At 37.5% G+C, this 15,109-nt stretch overlaps 1 protein-coding gene across 1 annotated transcript; it reads left to right on the forward strand.

The window, feature by feature from the left end:
• The first annotated feature begins 12,040 nt into the window (after positions 1-12,040).
• LOC137994748 (secreted acidic protein 1A-like) lies at positions 12,041-14,329 on the forward strand. The gene is made up of 2 exons (XM_068840352.1): positions 12,041-12,204; positions 13,571-14,329. Exons 1-2 carry the CDS (start codon positions 12,123-12,125, stop codon positions 13,909-13,911), a joined length of 423 nt encoding a protein of 140 aa, XP_068696453.1. The 5' UTR covers positions 12,041-12,122; the 3' UTR covers positions 13,912-14,329.
• The last annotated feature ends 780 nt before the right edge of the window (positions 14,330-15,109 follow it).

Below are 15,109 nucleotides of genomic sequence, written 5' to 3' on the forward strand. Positions count from 1 at the left end.
TTTAAGTCAATTGTCATGAAATCTCTTTCCATAAAAATACTTACCGTTACTCATGGGTTCCTGGTAACGGCAGGAGCCCATCTGGAGCGTGCAACGTCCATACAGCGTCTGTGAAACGGCGTTTTCACAAGTAGGTTTATTTTTAGACTAGCTCTTCCCGCGACTTAGGTTAAAAAACAAAGGCATTCCTGGTTCGCTAAACCTATGACGTCAGCTTAATTTTTTGTAATTGGTCATCGGGCTTCTGTGGGAGTCTCAATCGCGGGAAATTCAATCTAAAAATAAATCGGTCTGTGAAAACGCCGTTACACGAACACAGTAGAGTTGTAGGCTCCCGGGTCATGGGCTCCTGCCGTTACCTAAGAAGAAGGATTTTTTTAAAAAATTAAAACCGTACAATCAAATTTAAATATTTTAAGATCAGAAAAATTATGGTAGTAGACAACTTGGTATCTTATTACGTATGTTCATGCTTTAAACAAACTTAAAATCGGGACCAGGTATGTTTGTCCCAGTGAATAAGTGAAAGTCAAATTATCCCGATGTCTGTGTGTACAAAATATACTTCGATCATTCTGACTAGTCAACAACAAAGAAACTGTCGTGGAAAGACCATATGGAGCGTTTTCACTCACGTGACCAGCAGCCATATTGGATACTTAAAGAAAAGAAATTATTTGCATAAATATAGAGTTCAATTCCCAAAGGATTAGTTTGGTACACCATCGTGCCCCCCATTTCTTTAATTTGGAACACCAACATGGCCGCCATGACGTCATGTAAAAACGCTCTATTCGCTTGTTTTGCGAAAAGCAGCTATGAAAAAGTCGTAAATCAGCACTTTGCATGGTACAACTAAATCTCTTCATAACTAGTACATAGTTTGAAAAAAAGCTATTGAAGGCTTTCACGTGTGTCACCGGTTTAGGGGAAAATAATGGTAATGAAGGTAGCGAAAATTGGGCTCATCCTTGGTGTAAAAACCTGTGAAACTCACAGATGACGTAACACAAAGGAAAACAAAAAGAGCAAAAAAAAACATCAAACAATAGCCTAACCCTAGCACGAGCTAACAAAACAAAGAAAAAGTTTCACAGGTTTTTACATCGAGGTAAACCCGAAAATTGACGCGCAACTTAATTAATAGGGCGGAAATCAGCTTTGACACAAATTATATAAACACGAATTTCATGAAGCGTTAAATTCCTATTTAATTAAAAGTAGCCTTCCATAGGAAATGCAGCCTTTGAATTGTACTGTCGCCAAGTAGCTGAACTCTTCTTAACGTTCTACAATCATCTTTTAGCATGCAATATGGAGTATCCCTTGAGTCACTTTTATTTATGCTCGTCTCTGTGAACCATTCCGGCATGGCATAGCATGGCATAATTGGTAATAATATACATATGTTTACATTATTCACAGGCAGGGATTTCCGGTGTGGTCTTGAGTACGGGGACTTACTCAAGGCCGACCCCGTTCTCAAGACCTCAGGCACAGTTTTTCCTATACGAGCTGACCTAAGCCTGTGAATAACGTATTTATTTTTTCTGCTTTTTTTTTTTTTTTTCTGAAAATGAACATGGCAAACCGGTTTGAAAAAAGTCTTTCTACGCACTCTACGACGCACTGTCACAATTAAAATTTAACTTATAATTGAAAAAAGTGCACCGTTTGCCAAATTCAGAGAAAAAATATAGATTAACGATAAAACAGAGCCTCAAATATCTCTTGGTACAATAAATATAAAAACCGAACAGCTATATTTCATATGAAGCACAGAGAAATGAGCTATACAAACTAAACAAAAGTGCTTTGTCTTGTTGACAATGAAATGACACTTTCATATTCGACCATATTCGGTTTCAGGGAAAGTTCTTCAAACACGAGAAAAAAAACTTGTGAAAAATACTCAAACATCTTAGTCTCTGCCTTCTCCTTCACAAACCAGAGCAAAAACTACACAAGAAAAATTTGTCGACATAAGTTCATGCATAGTTAATAGATGTAGGCTGGTTAGGAAACTCGACAAGTTTCTTTGTTTCATGTTTTTGTTCTTTAATTGGTTAGTGAACGGTCCGAAAACGTAGAGCAAATTTTTCACTTGGAAGCCTTGAGGAAGGAAAATATGGCCTCTTCCTTCGAGTTACACTAACCTGCAGTCATGAAAAAAAGAAAGCATAAGTATCACATACAGTTCAAAACTGCTCACAAAAGCAACGCAACGGATCGAGATCATTGTATTTTACCAATGATTGAATTGAGCGCGTATTGAGGATTTAATTTCTTTTACGGTCCTTGACTCGCCCTTCAATGTCACGGTAAAGTCAAGTTCTGTTCAATTTTCTTTCTTTCCGATATTTCGCTTTTCAGTTCTGGTATGAAGTCCTACACGTATACTGAAGTGTGCTGTGTTGAATTGCTGAGGTGAAGACTGAGAAGTCGTGATTCACTGGTTGAAAAGAGTCAGCGATAGACGCAAAAACTGATACTACTTGATATTATAATTAAAAAAATTCGTCAGCAGACTGTGAAAATCTAGAAAAGCATAGTTGCCTTTGTGATTACTTCAGCAATGTGGCAGTTTCACAGAAGAGTGTTTGATGGGCGAAGAAAAATGAGCATATAACACCAGTACTTAAGCGCCTGCACTAGCTTCCAGCAAGAATTGATTTTAAAATCTTGATAATCACGTTTGAAGCTCTACATAATCAAACACCCAACTACAGCAAAGATTGTTGAAGTCGACTACAAACCTTCTTCATCTCAGTGCCTGCTCCTTACGCCAACACCAAGCTAAAAAGCTGGAAATAGAGCCTTCCAAGTAGCTGCACCTAAGCTATGGAACTCGCTATCCAGTGGTTTACGTTTCGCCAGCACTTCAACCAGTTTCAAAAGATTAAAATTTGCAATAGATACACATTGAAAATGAGAATTTTAAGAATCTGTTAAGTTGTTAAATTGTCGAATGACGTCTGAAATTAGTGATCAGGTTGAGGATTTTAGCGTGTTGGTCTAATAAGAATATACGTTTTTAGGTTTTATCATTAACAATATCATGATGTTTTATTATTAATATTAATATTATTATTATTATTATTATTATTATTATTATTATTATTATTATTATTATTATTATTATTATTATTATTATCTCATGGCGTTTAAGCTATGGCAGATGTTATACCGCATTTAAACCAAAGGAGCGAGCCATAGCCAATGGCCAAAGGTCCTTTGGGTCATTATCTCTTGTTTAGTTTTCCCGAACCTTTCTTAGGGCCGATTTACACGATACGATTTTGTCGCATGCGACAAGCTCACGACAGGCCTACGAAATGACTTACGATTGTCGCAGCGTTTTAAAACATGTTTTAAAATGCTACGACATTTTTTCTGACGTACACAACAATCGTAAATCATGTCGTGTGCTTGTCGTAAGCCGTTGTCGCATGCGACAAAGTCGTACCGTGTAAATCGGCCCTTAGGATCCTTGCTCTTCCTAACAAGGCTGTTTTCTGCAAGAGTCCTTTCTTGATAGCAATCCCTAGCTTCGCAAGCCATCCATCTAACCTTTTACTTACTCCTCCGAGTGCACCAACCTGACTATCGGTACGACTTCTACATGTCTGATCCCCCCATATATTCTTAATTTCTCTCTTTAGCTCCTGGTGCTTCTCCAGCTTTTTACCTTCCTTCTCATGCACCCTGTGGTCCCACGGTGACGCAATATCCACAATGATTACCTTATTATTTTCCTTTTCTACAACAACAATGTCTGGTTTTCTGGCTGCGATGATATGGTCGCACTGGATGGACATGTCCCACAAGATCTTAAAACTTTCGTTTTCCACAACCCTTTCTGGTTGGTGCTCATACCATTTCTCACTTCTGTCTATACCATACTTACAACACCCTTCTCCCAACACAATTTGCAAAGTGGGGAATCCACTGACTTGTCAATGTTGAACTTGACATAAAATGTTCTCAGTGCCTGTTCTTGTGCTGCAAAAATAAGTGCTTCAGTTCCGATTTTTAAATCACTATTTCTTGTCCATTCCCACAACTTTGTCAACTGTCCCCGACATATCACGTAGGAATTGGCCACGCATATTTTTTCTCTTTCCATCTGTTCAAGCTAGCATTCTGTCTTTCTTGTTTAGAGTCTCTCTTTTCCTTTGCTTCATCACTGCTTAATTCCTTACTCGTGCCAACACTCTCTCGTTTGAATTCTTTAGATTATTCCTCAGCCATTCACACATATTTCGCAGCTAATTAGGCCTCTTTCTCCTTTCTGTCGTGATAAATACAACCTGTCTACATTACTTTTGGGGTGTAAAGCCCCATATAGTGACATCGTCTTCCTGGTTTTTCTATCCAGCTCCTTTAGTTCCTCACTCATCCAATCTATCGCACCTCCGCTATACCTCATGGTTGCAACAGCCCATGTGTTGACAGCCATAATCTTATTCCTTCTACTCAACTACTCAACTACTCAACACTAATTTCAGCCTCCGTTTATATTCCTTTGAAACCAAGGCTTTCATTTCCTTCTCCTTCAAATGCTCTGCTTCCAGAATTCCTAGGTACTTATACCCACTGTCGTCGATCTCCTTCATAACTTGCCTGTCTGGAAGCACAATTCCTTCTATTTTAGCAATTTTACCTCGTTTCAGTACTAGCACCCCACACTTCTTTATACCAAATTCCATCCCTATGTCCGAGCTAAATATATGAACTGTCTGTGCAAGGGAATTAATCTGTTCATAACATTTTCCAAACAGTTTCAGGTCGTCCGTGAACAGTAGATGGTTTATCTTGCACTCACGGCCTCCCCACTCATACCCAACTTTTGACCTTCTCAGCTCTAATGAAAGTGGCACCATACACAGTACAAACAACAACGGCGAGAGGCTATCTCCCTGGAAGATCCCTCTTTTGATGTTCACCACTCCCAATGTCTGTCCACATGATGTCAGTTCAGTCTTCCATTCATCCATACTGCTGGCGAGAAACTGTCTCACATTAGCCTCAACACTAAACATTTCCAGACATTCCGTTATCCAACTATGTGGCACCATATCATACTTCTTGCGGTAATCGATCCAGGCCATGGAGAGGTTCGTGCGCCTTCTTTTGCAATCCTTAAGAATCGCCTTATCGATTAGCAGTGGATCTTTAGTTCCCCTGCTTCCTCTCTTACACCCCTTCTGTTCTTCAGGTACTATCTCCTCGAGGTGTTCATACATCGCCTCAGCAATGACTCCTGTCATGAGCTTCCACATAAGAGGAAAGCAAGAGATAGGTCTATAGTTGTCAACTGCACTGCCCTTACTAGGATCCGTCAGACATAAAGGTTAACCACTCCGGTAACCTCTCTTCTCCATTTAAGATCTTATTCAGCTGTTCAGCAATTCTTCCATGAGGGGCCCTCAACATTTTTAACCAGAAACCTTGCACACCATCCCTGCCAGGGGCTTTCCATCTCTGCCAGGGGCTTGGCATCTTTCTACAATGGGTGGTTATCATCTCAGATGTTATCTTCAGATCTCTTTGTTGGTTATTCCTAATGTCATTTCTGATGTTAGTCAGCCACTCCACATTCCTGCATGTTCTTTCCCTACACTCCAGTTGTCACCCCAAAATTTTTTACTATCGTCCGCATCAGGGACTATATCATCATTCCTGGCCGTACCATTCAGCTCCTGATAGAATCTCTTCTGATCTTGCTGGAATAGCATGTTCTGTTTATACTGCATGACCCGTTGTCCATATCTCTTAATTTTTGCGGCTTTAGCAAGTACCCTCTGTTTCAAATTTTCGATCACTGTTGTGATCTTTTTTCTCCAAATGTTGTACTTCTTTTCAAGCTGTATAAACTTTCTTCTTTTTCTTAATTCACCTCTTTTTTCCCTTTCCAGGATATTGATATCTTTCCTAAGCATTCTAATATCTCCTTCAATTCGCCTTTTCCACCACGGCTCTTTGTTCTGCTTTTTTGCGGTCTGCTTGAGGCGCATTTCTTTAGCAATGTAGATACTTACCGCATTCATAAGTTTGTTGGTTTCCGTGATGTTTCTTGTTGGAATTATTATTATTATTATTATTATTATTATTATTATTATTATTACTATTATTATTATTATTTATTTATTTATCTATTTATTTATTTATTTATTTATTTATTTATGTGGAAGTTTTAAAACAGTTTTAAACAGAGAAATATCTATATTGCTCGTAAATTTATAGTTCTTACCTTTTGGAGATATTTCAATTTTTGTAAATATTTTTATTATGCAAATAAAGGGATTATTTATTTGCGCCCAGAGGGCCACTAACCAAACCCAATTCGAATAAACATGTGTTGGAAAGCATTACATGTTGCCATGTACTAAAGAGAAAATCGCACAATCAGCGAGCAACAACGTCAGAGAGAATTTAATATTCAGAAAAAAGACCATTCCAGAATTCGATGATCAATAACATTGAACGTTTTCCTGAAGTCCAGGAGCGCCACTCGTATTGCAGAGACCCTCCCATCCGTAGCCTCCGCCAGGTTATACACCATTGAGATAAAAGCTTGAATAGTCGGTGATTTGGGAATTGGTTTAAACTGATTAGGGGCAATCTTCCGAAGAATAGCAGGAACCACTTCAATAACTTCAAGCTCAATAACCTCCGGCAGAGTTAACGTCCATAGGACGGAGATGGTCGAGTGGTGTATATTTTTGCATGGGCTCCAGCAGGGCATTTTTCATCCCATTTCTCTTTGCCCTTCATGGACATCCTCAATTCCATGGACATAAAGCTGTGAAGTAACGTCTCCACGCTCCGTCCCGGGCGCCATCCATGCAATTTTCTTGACCTCACACCACCATTGACTTGATTTTGGGTTCTTGAGATTTGGGTTTGAAATTTTCGAAGTGGTCCACAAGATTACGGAAAAGACGGAAGCGCTCAACATCCACTTGTACAGTGGTCTATTGGCGTGAAATCTTTGAATTTAGGAGTGATCCATGGAGCTTCATTCACGTGTAATTTAACATTTTTAATAGACACGATCAAAGGTGTCACATTTATAGGTGGAGTCTAGCAGAGAAGTCCAGTCGACTGAGCCCAAAACGCTTCCTAGCCCATGTTTGCAGCTAGGACTAGTGTCCCTTCGGGTAATCGTGAGACAGCTGGTGTTTAGCAGACATCTATCTTTGGGCTGCAACCTCTTTTGTTTTTTTACCTTGAACTGACCAATTTTCCTAACTATGTGGTGAATTGCACAGTAAATTTCACTTGAAAAACCGATATCGCACTCCTTGCTTAGTGACTCATGCGATATCGGTTTTTCTCGTGAAATTTCCCGTGGAATTAACTAGTAGTTAGGCAATGAATTTTTCTCTAGAAGAAAGCGAAGAAGACAATTAAGCAGTAACCGGAAACACCAAAATGCGGACAATTGCATAAATAACCCAGGAGCTCCGCTTTTGGGCTTGACTATATCTATATATTAATTAGAAGTTTAAACTATCGTTCTGCCATTTTTCCGCTGGCTTTGCTTCCCTTCGCAGGACAATTATCGACGAAGAGGTGTTATTGCGTGATGATTGTCCTGTGATTTTTCACACCACGTGAGTCGAGGCAATAATTAAAAATTATTCGCCGAAGGCGAGGTTTTTATTAACCCATATTCACCGAGTCTAAGGTGAATAATTGTTTTAGTATAATTACATAGGTGATTATTTTAAAATTATGCATTTTCTTTAACTTTCTCGTCTGCTACCTAGACAAAACCCCCTGCGCCCATTTTGAAAAAAAAACGCTCAGGTAATTATCGTGTAATAATCACCTCTTGAAGAAACAATCAGCGCAGAGAATTATCACTAATCACCGATACTAATCCTTGATATTCTAAACGGTGAGACCATATTTCACTTTTCAATCATAATAGCTTTGAATCTAAATTACTTAGCTACCCCTTTTGTTTGTGCCTGCCAGTATCAGGCAGTGTTATTATTTTAACTGGTTTTTTATTTTTTTCCTAGATGGAAAATAATTTATTTTTAAATCATGACAAAATCTTTAGCATCTGGATATCTGGAGGCATCTGTGCAATAATGCTTTAAAAAAAAGAAACGGGGGGGGGGGGGGGAATCTTAGTTTGGCTAGTTACATTGATTGTGCAATGAGGAGGCTGTAAAATGTTAAGCGAGGCAGATATGAAGAAGCCGACAGTCATTTGGTCAAGTTCAAAAGTCAAGAGTATGGCAAAATTTCTTCCCGAACAGTTGGTTAGCGGAAAATTGTGAGATGATATGAGCTTAAGTGCTTTTTAAGAAGATTCAAGAGAATATGAAGCAAGAGGGCAAATCCCTACGCGCAAGGATGTTCATTTATAATTTATTTTTGGATTGGGCCCATGATGCGAAAGTTATTTTTATCTGTTGTACCCATGACCAAGCGGTCCAAACACTAACTGACAAATACTGAAGATGTTGTCCTTGAAATAACCACAACCAATGATATGATTTTAAACAATTTTTCGGAATAGGGGGTCAAATATGAGGGATTATTTCGCTAATTAAATAAATTAAAAAAGCTTGCTTAAATGAGGTAAAATGATAGTCTTTCTAACTGCTGCTAAGTTTCGACTGGTTGATTGCTAGATTCTCAGGATACCGCCTGCTCAAGATCAAAGATACCAATGAAATTAACTTTTTTTCAACTATTTGAGGCCATATACTGTATGTTGTCTGCGTTTAATTAACACGCATTTTTCCACTTTGATGCATTCGCACCTTATTGTTGCCCACTGACAGTCAATGCAGTTTCTTTCTCGCAAACCGGACGTCTTTCCAAACAAGAGCCTTGAAACTGATTTTGAGTTTACTTTCTAATGCTCAGTGTTAACGTTTTAGTCGATCGGACAGAAGAAAATAAAGAAGAGATGTGTTAATCAATGATGATTTGAATAAAATCGGAAAACTCCGAGTGCTCCAAAAAGGAGTCGAGTCGGAAGTTTTGAATTCGTCCAAATATATTTCTGAGAGTAACAGCCTGCTCATTCTTCGAAAAAAAAACGGCTCTATCATACCAAGAATTTGTCTACTTACAAATTGCTTATTTCAAATTAAGCCAGCTTGAAACACTGAAGACCGTTTGAAACTCAATCTATTCACTTGTTTTAGATGATAGTATAAACGCCTTTGTTTGTGGTCATTAGTTACTGAACCAAATTAAGAATCAAGTGAAACCTTTACTCGAATAAGTTGAATATGATATGAATACATGATGAACTGTTCTTCACGAAAAAAAAGGCACTTTTATGTTTGATTTTTTTTCTTACCAACTTAGAGTTTATTTGGCTGATACTCGGGCTAAATGTTACGAAAACGTGGTCGATGATCAACATTATGTTGCATCTTGCTCAAAAGCTATGTCGTTTGTATTGAAATTATTTCCGTTTACCGCATCCACATCTAACATCAACCAGGCATATTGTTTTCTACATGAGAGAGGAATATATTAGTATTGTGAAACACGTGAGTAAAACCGATGCCTGTTGCGCCACATTGGGTTTTCTTGCCATGGCCGGCTTCTAAATGTATTTGAGTTAATGGTGATATTGGTTTTCGCCTTAAAGAGAAATATGCATGTTTAGTGTGAAATCTTAGGCGCTTATTACTTAGTCTTGTTTCCAGTTGCATCCATGGAAATACGAGAGGATAGGTGATATTTAATAGGTCTTACTTCAAAGCTCAGAGCGGCTTGTAAAACTTATACCCGCTTGTTGTACAGCGTAAAAGTTGGATATCGCTATACTCGTTTTGTATAAGTTGCCGCCGAATTTATTATAACCATGACAACAGAAGCATAAATATTTCCATATACACTATATTGTTTTCTGAGGTTAGAAACGGGAAATGTCCTTCTCTTACGATGGATTTAGCACATTTAAACTTAGCTGATATCATTCGACTTCGACAGGGAGCTTGAAAACACTTTAAGAACGGCTATGGCAACGGCAACGCCACAAAACAATAACATCATTCGTCAAAAGAGGAAATACAATCGTGCTGCACATGCGCCACACATTTTAAAACAAAGCTACTCTGCATAACGTGGACGTAAAATTACAAAATTCGAGGTTTAATGCGATCATACAATTGTGAACCTTTTATTCCCTAATCTTACTCTGAAACCTCTTGTACGAATTATTTTACGTAACTTCGCTTACCTTGTACGATGTAAGCGCTTTGAATAATCGAGAAAGACGCCTCGCGCAAAGTTTGCCGACGTCGCTGTCCTAAATATATTTAAATCAAGAAGCAAGAGCAACAATAAAGGTTACGAAAAGATCGCCTAAAATTACAAGTACGATATATTCCTTACTGCTACTGCTAAAAAGCGGACAACAATGTGAAATAACAGCTATTCTGCTGCAGTTTCATAGACAAAGAAACTAGTACAAAACAATAATTTCAAATTAAAACATACTCATGTCCACTGTTAAAGTACTTTTATTGTTGTTTAGCCAGCTTTGATTCAAACCAGGCTTTTTGGCAAATTACAAGGATTGACTTCTTTTTTTTTTTTTTCCTTTTTACAAGTTCTGGATATGTGGTTTCATGCGGCAAAACTCGTGTTTGGTAATAAGCTGCAAAGACACCCTTTGATGACCTGGTAATTTCAGATGGGTACTCCTACAATTAGTAATTAATATAGTATCAAATCTGGTGACATATATATTTATAACAGGTCAAAACTCAAACGATTTTAGCAATATCTCATTCTAGGCCTTCGTGGAAAGGAATAAATCTCCCTGGATATAGGGAGGGGTTAGTTTTTTTTTTTTTTTTTCCAATTATATGTTCATTAAAACAATTCGAAATCGTTTGTTTGCCTTATATGTGATTTACCGCCTGCACTATGCGGTAATATTCCTCGGCGGTACGTTTCCTCTCGGATCGGATAGCAACAAAACATTTTTAGAGAGGTTGGTGGTGAAATGACGATTTCACCACACGACACAGGATATGGACAATCAAAAGTGTCTGGTTTCCTCACTATGCACGTAATCACAGAGGTTCTCTGTTGGACAAATTTCGTGTACTCTTAATTTGGTAATGACTTTCATTACGTGAATAATACTGTAACATGAAAGCCTAGGATAAAAAAATAGACTGTCAACAAGTAACAGTTTTATCTTCGCTTGCTTATCGGTGAACTGCTATACTGATGAGATAAGCTGAAGTGCCTTACATGAATTTTTGTTGTCTTTTCCCCTGCTATAATTTGAACTTTGAGAGCCGCTTCAAGAGGGGTTGGTGACCGGCAATTTTTGAAATTAGAGACGCAAAGGCAAACTCCGGCTTTCGTAATAGAGCCATAGTAATTGTTCGAAGCAGAATATAGAAATATACGACCCATATACGCTCATCCGTATACTTTAAACTTCATTTGATCAAGATTGCCTCCTTTTAGCGCAAAGCAACGAAACTTAAGAGCGCCACCTTAAATGAATTAGTTTTTAAACAAATGCATAATCTCAAGGGCTTGTATTTTTTCTTAATTTAGACTGATTTGTTTTAAAGATTGCCCGGGTAACCATGACAAATTGTATAAACTGACTAAATGAAAGCACTGATCCATGAAGTACATAAAACAGAGAAAATATAGGGTTTCCCTGTTAAACCCAGACAGTGTGTTCAATACTTTCAATTGGTTTTCATTTTGGTTAAAACGTAAAGTGGATAAGGGCTGTAGGGCTAAAAGCAATTAAGAAAGTGCAATCACAATTGTTAAATTGACAAAATGTAACAAACGCCACAGAAAAAAAATTCTAACTCTTAGGAAAGGACCAAGGTATCGAAAATAGCACGCTTTTGACAACGATAGAGTGATACTGCTGATTTCGGCCTCACTCGAGTTCCTCTTTTGTTGTGTTTCCGTAACAATATATAGTTCGCAAAATCAAGTCGCGATATCCAGGGCATATCTCGAATATCATTGAGGCTATAAATGACTCTGTCATTTCAAAACTTATAAATTGCAAAAGAAAACTACAGGATATATCACTTCAAGCCTCGGCATCGTTGAAGAGCTATTCAAGTTCACATAAACGTTACAAAGACATGGCTTCCAAGATTTTGCATCTAGTTTGTTTCTTTGCTTTGCTGAGTCCCCTTTGGAGTCTTCCTTTGCCGCTCCCTGATGGTAAGAGTTCATTCAGATTAATTCAGTTTTCTTTCTTTGATAATGCAAGTGTTGATCGGTTAAATTGATCATTTGTAGTTTTCCTCGTTTGCGGCATGTCTTATAATCATAAGATCATGCGTCTCAAAATTACAAGCTCCACTAACAAACGTTAAAATCAGTTGTTCTAGCTTTTTTCCAGCAGGGAAATGATGATTTCGAAGTATTTAATGGTTAAAGACATGTCCGTAAAAATGTGTTCATTCAGATTGGTTCAGTTTTCTTTCTTTGATAATGCAAGTGTTGATCGGTTAAATTGATCATTTGTAGTTTTCCTCGTTTGCGGCATGTCTTATAATCATAAGATCATGCGTCTCAAAATTACAAGCTCCACTAACAAACGTTAAAATCAGTTGTTCTAGCTTTTTTCCAGCAGGGAAATGATGATTTCGAAGTATTTAATGGTTAAAGACATGTCCGTAAAAATGTGTTCATTCAGATTGGTTCAGTTTTCTTTCTTTGATAATGCAAGTGTTGATCGGTTAAATTGATCATTTGTAGTTTTCCTCGTTTGCGGCATGTCTTATAATCATAAGATCATGCGTCTCAAAATTACAAGACCCACTAACAAACGTTAAAATCAGTTGTTCTAGCTTTTTTCCAGCAGGGAAATGATGATTTCGAAGTATTTAATGGTTAAAGACATGTCCGTAAAAATGTGTCTAACCATTCTAAAGTATGTTAAAATTCGCCAGTAGTCAATTGCAAAGCAAAAACTCATTTTGGCTTGCATCAAGAGAGCGAGGTAAATGAATTACTGGTAACTTGTTTCATTACGAACGAAACGTCTGAGTATAGAGGTGTCATTAGGCACGTAAGCATCGACGACGCCAATGTGAACAAAAAAGTAAAAGTAGTAAGTTCACATTTTTTAATTATTTTCCTCCATATTCCAGTTTGTTCAAGCTGAACTACCCAGGGAAAGCTTTACGTAGAACTTGAGATTAGGTTGCACAATTGCGGAAAAAATCCAAAGCAATTTACGAAACGTCAAGATGCAGGTGCAGACCCAAGGTTTTTCTTCTCTTCGAATCCAAATTCCGCGCAACATTTTTTCTCGGCCCGTATTCTCCTCGCACTCAACTAACTAGACTGCTGTGCCCTCGTCGCACGAGTTGAATTAAAACCAGTATGAATTCATGCAACTTACCGCAGTGTCAAAATTCTCTCGCAGCAAAAAAATTCACAAAAATGCATCAGGTCAGATGAGGCAAATTGTTACAGTATCTTGTTGCCTTGAGTGTTCCGAACTTTAACTTTGCTGTCCCGCATATCCGCGTAAAAAACCAAATGACAAATCTTAACTATTTTTTTTAATGCTAAACAGATGGAGGCTCTGACGATGTTGACGATAAAAAAGGCAAATATGATGCAAAAGACGATGGCGACGATGATGATGCAGATGATGATGCTGATGACGACGATGATGACGACGATGATAAAAACGATGAAGATTCTACGGACGAAGTCGATGACGATGACGAAGATAATGACAACGATGAAGATCCAACTGATGCTGATGATGTTGATGATGACGATGAAGATCCAACTGACGTTGATGATGTTGATGATGACGATGAAGATCCAACTGACGTTGATGATGTTGATGATGAAGATGAAGATCCAAGTGACGTTGATGATGACGATCCCACTGAAGTTGACAACTAAGAAGATATAAAAGTGATGAAAAAGATGCTGAAGACAAAACTATAGAAAAAGGACTGTATCACGATCAAGATTTGCAAACGAGATTGCCGATAGCCCATGTACCAAAAAGATAACAATTAATGAGAAATCGTGCATCCATTGATGCTTTTTCTTTATGTATAATAAATTTATTTCACCTACATATTCTGTGCTTGTACATCGAAGATGATATTGGGTTTATTTTATTTATTATTGGTTTCAATTTAATTCATGCTTCAAGTATATTCAAATAGTTACCTAACAATTACAGAAACTTCTAATAAGAAGGTTTTTTTTTTAATTAAATAAATTACTTTAAGATCAGAAAATTTGTGGCAGCAAACAACTTGGTATCTTATTATCTATGTTCATTCATTAAAGAAACTTATCATGGAAAGTCTCCTAAGGCTTTTTTAATTTGTTCAAAGATGGACCTCAATCGGGACTAGGTACGTTTGTCCCAGGGAATAAGTAAGCAAATACGTAATCTAAATGCAGGTGATAAACATTGATATTGCAAAAACCAACCTGCAATTTATTTATTTATATATTTAATGTTAAACAAAGTTAAACGAAAGAAACTCGAATATGAGCCTCGTGAATAAAGACTCTTACCCTGTGAGAGTTCATTTTATCCATTCATTTCCTTTGTAGAACACTAATTGACGTACACTCTTTCTATTCGACACTTTTTCACGAGTCAATTTCATTGCTATGTATTTGACACGGTTAAATTCGATCAATTTGAGAGTGCAAAACTGATTTTTTGCACATGCATTTCAAGGAAATTGTAAAAATTGACAAGAATGGCAATAGCTATTCGTTATAATAAAGTGTTGCAGTTTACAACATAGAAAGCCTCGTTTGTTTTACAGCTTTTGTGTATGTTTCTTTTCTCTCTTTTAAGATATTGTGAGCAAGACTGATTCGCTACTCTTAATAGGCACCTAAAAAGGGAAGAAGCAAAATATTATTATGAGCCTGGTAAATTAACAATTTTAACGTCTTTGCGAAAATTTACGAGAAGAAGGAATTATCTTTCCTTCATCGTCAGTTAAAAGCTAAACCCAATGTTCCCTGAAAAGGCCCAGGCGTAGCTTAGTCAATTTAAAGTAAAGTACTTCCCTTGCGACTGAAATCCATCGCAAATTAACTATCAGATATACATCGATTAGCTACT

Source organism: Montipora foliosa, chromosome 3 (assembly GCF_036669935.1).
Source record: "Montipora foliosa isolate CH-2021 chromosome 3, ASM3666993v2, whole genome shotgun sequence".
NCBI lineage: Eukaryota > Metazoa > Cnidaria > Anthozoa > Scleractinia > Acroporidae > Montipora > Montipora foliosa.

Bases quoted from the DNA above. Each gene is read 5' to 3' on its own strand.
- LOC137994748 (XM_068840352.1), top strand. From the start codon at position 12,123: ATGGCTTCCAAGATTTTGCATCTAGTTTGTTTCTTTGCTTTGCTGAGT. The intron at 12,205-13,570 runs GTAAGAGTTCAT...AATGCTAAACAG, and splicing joins TCCTTTGCCGCTCCCTGATG to ATGGAGGCTCTGACGATGTT.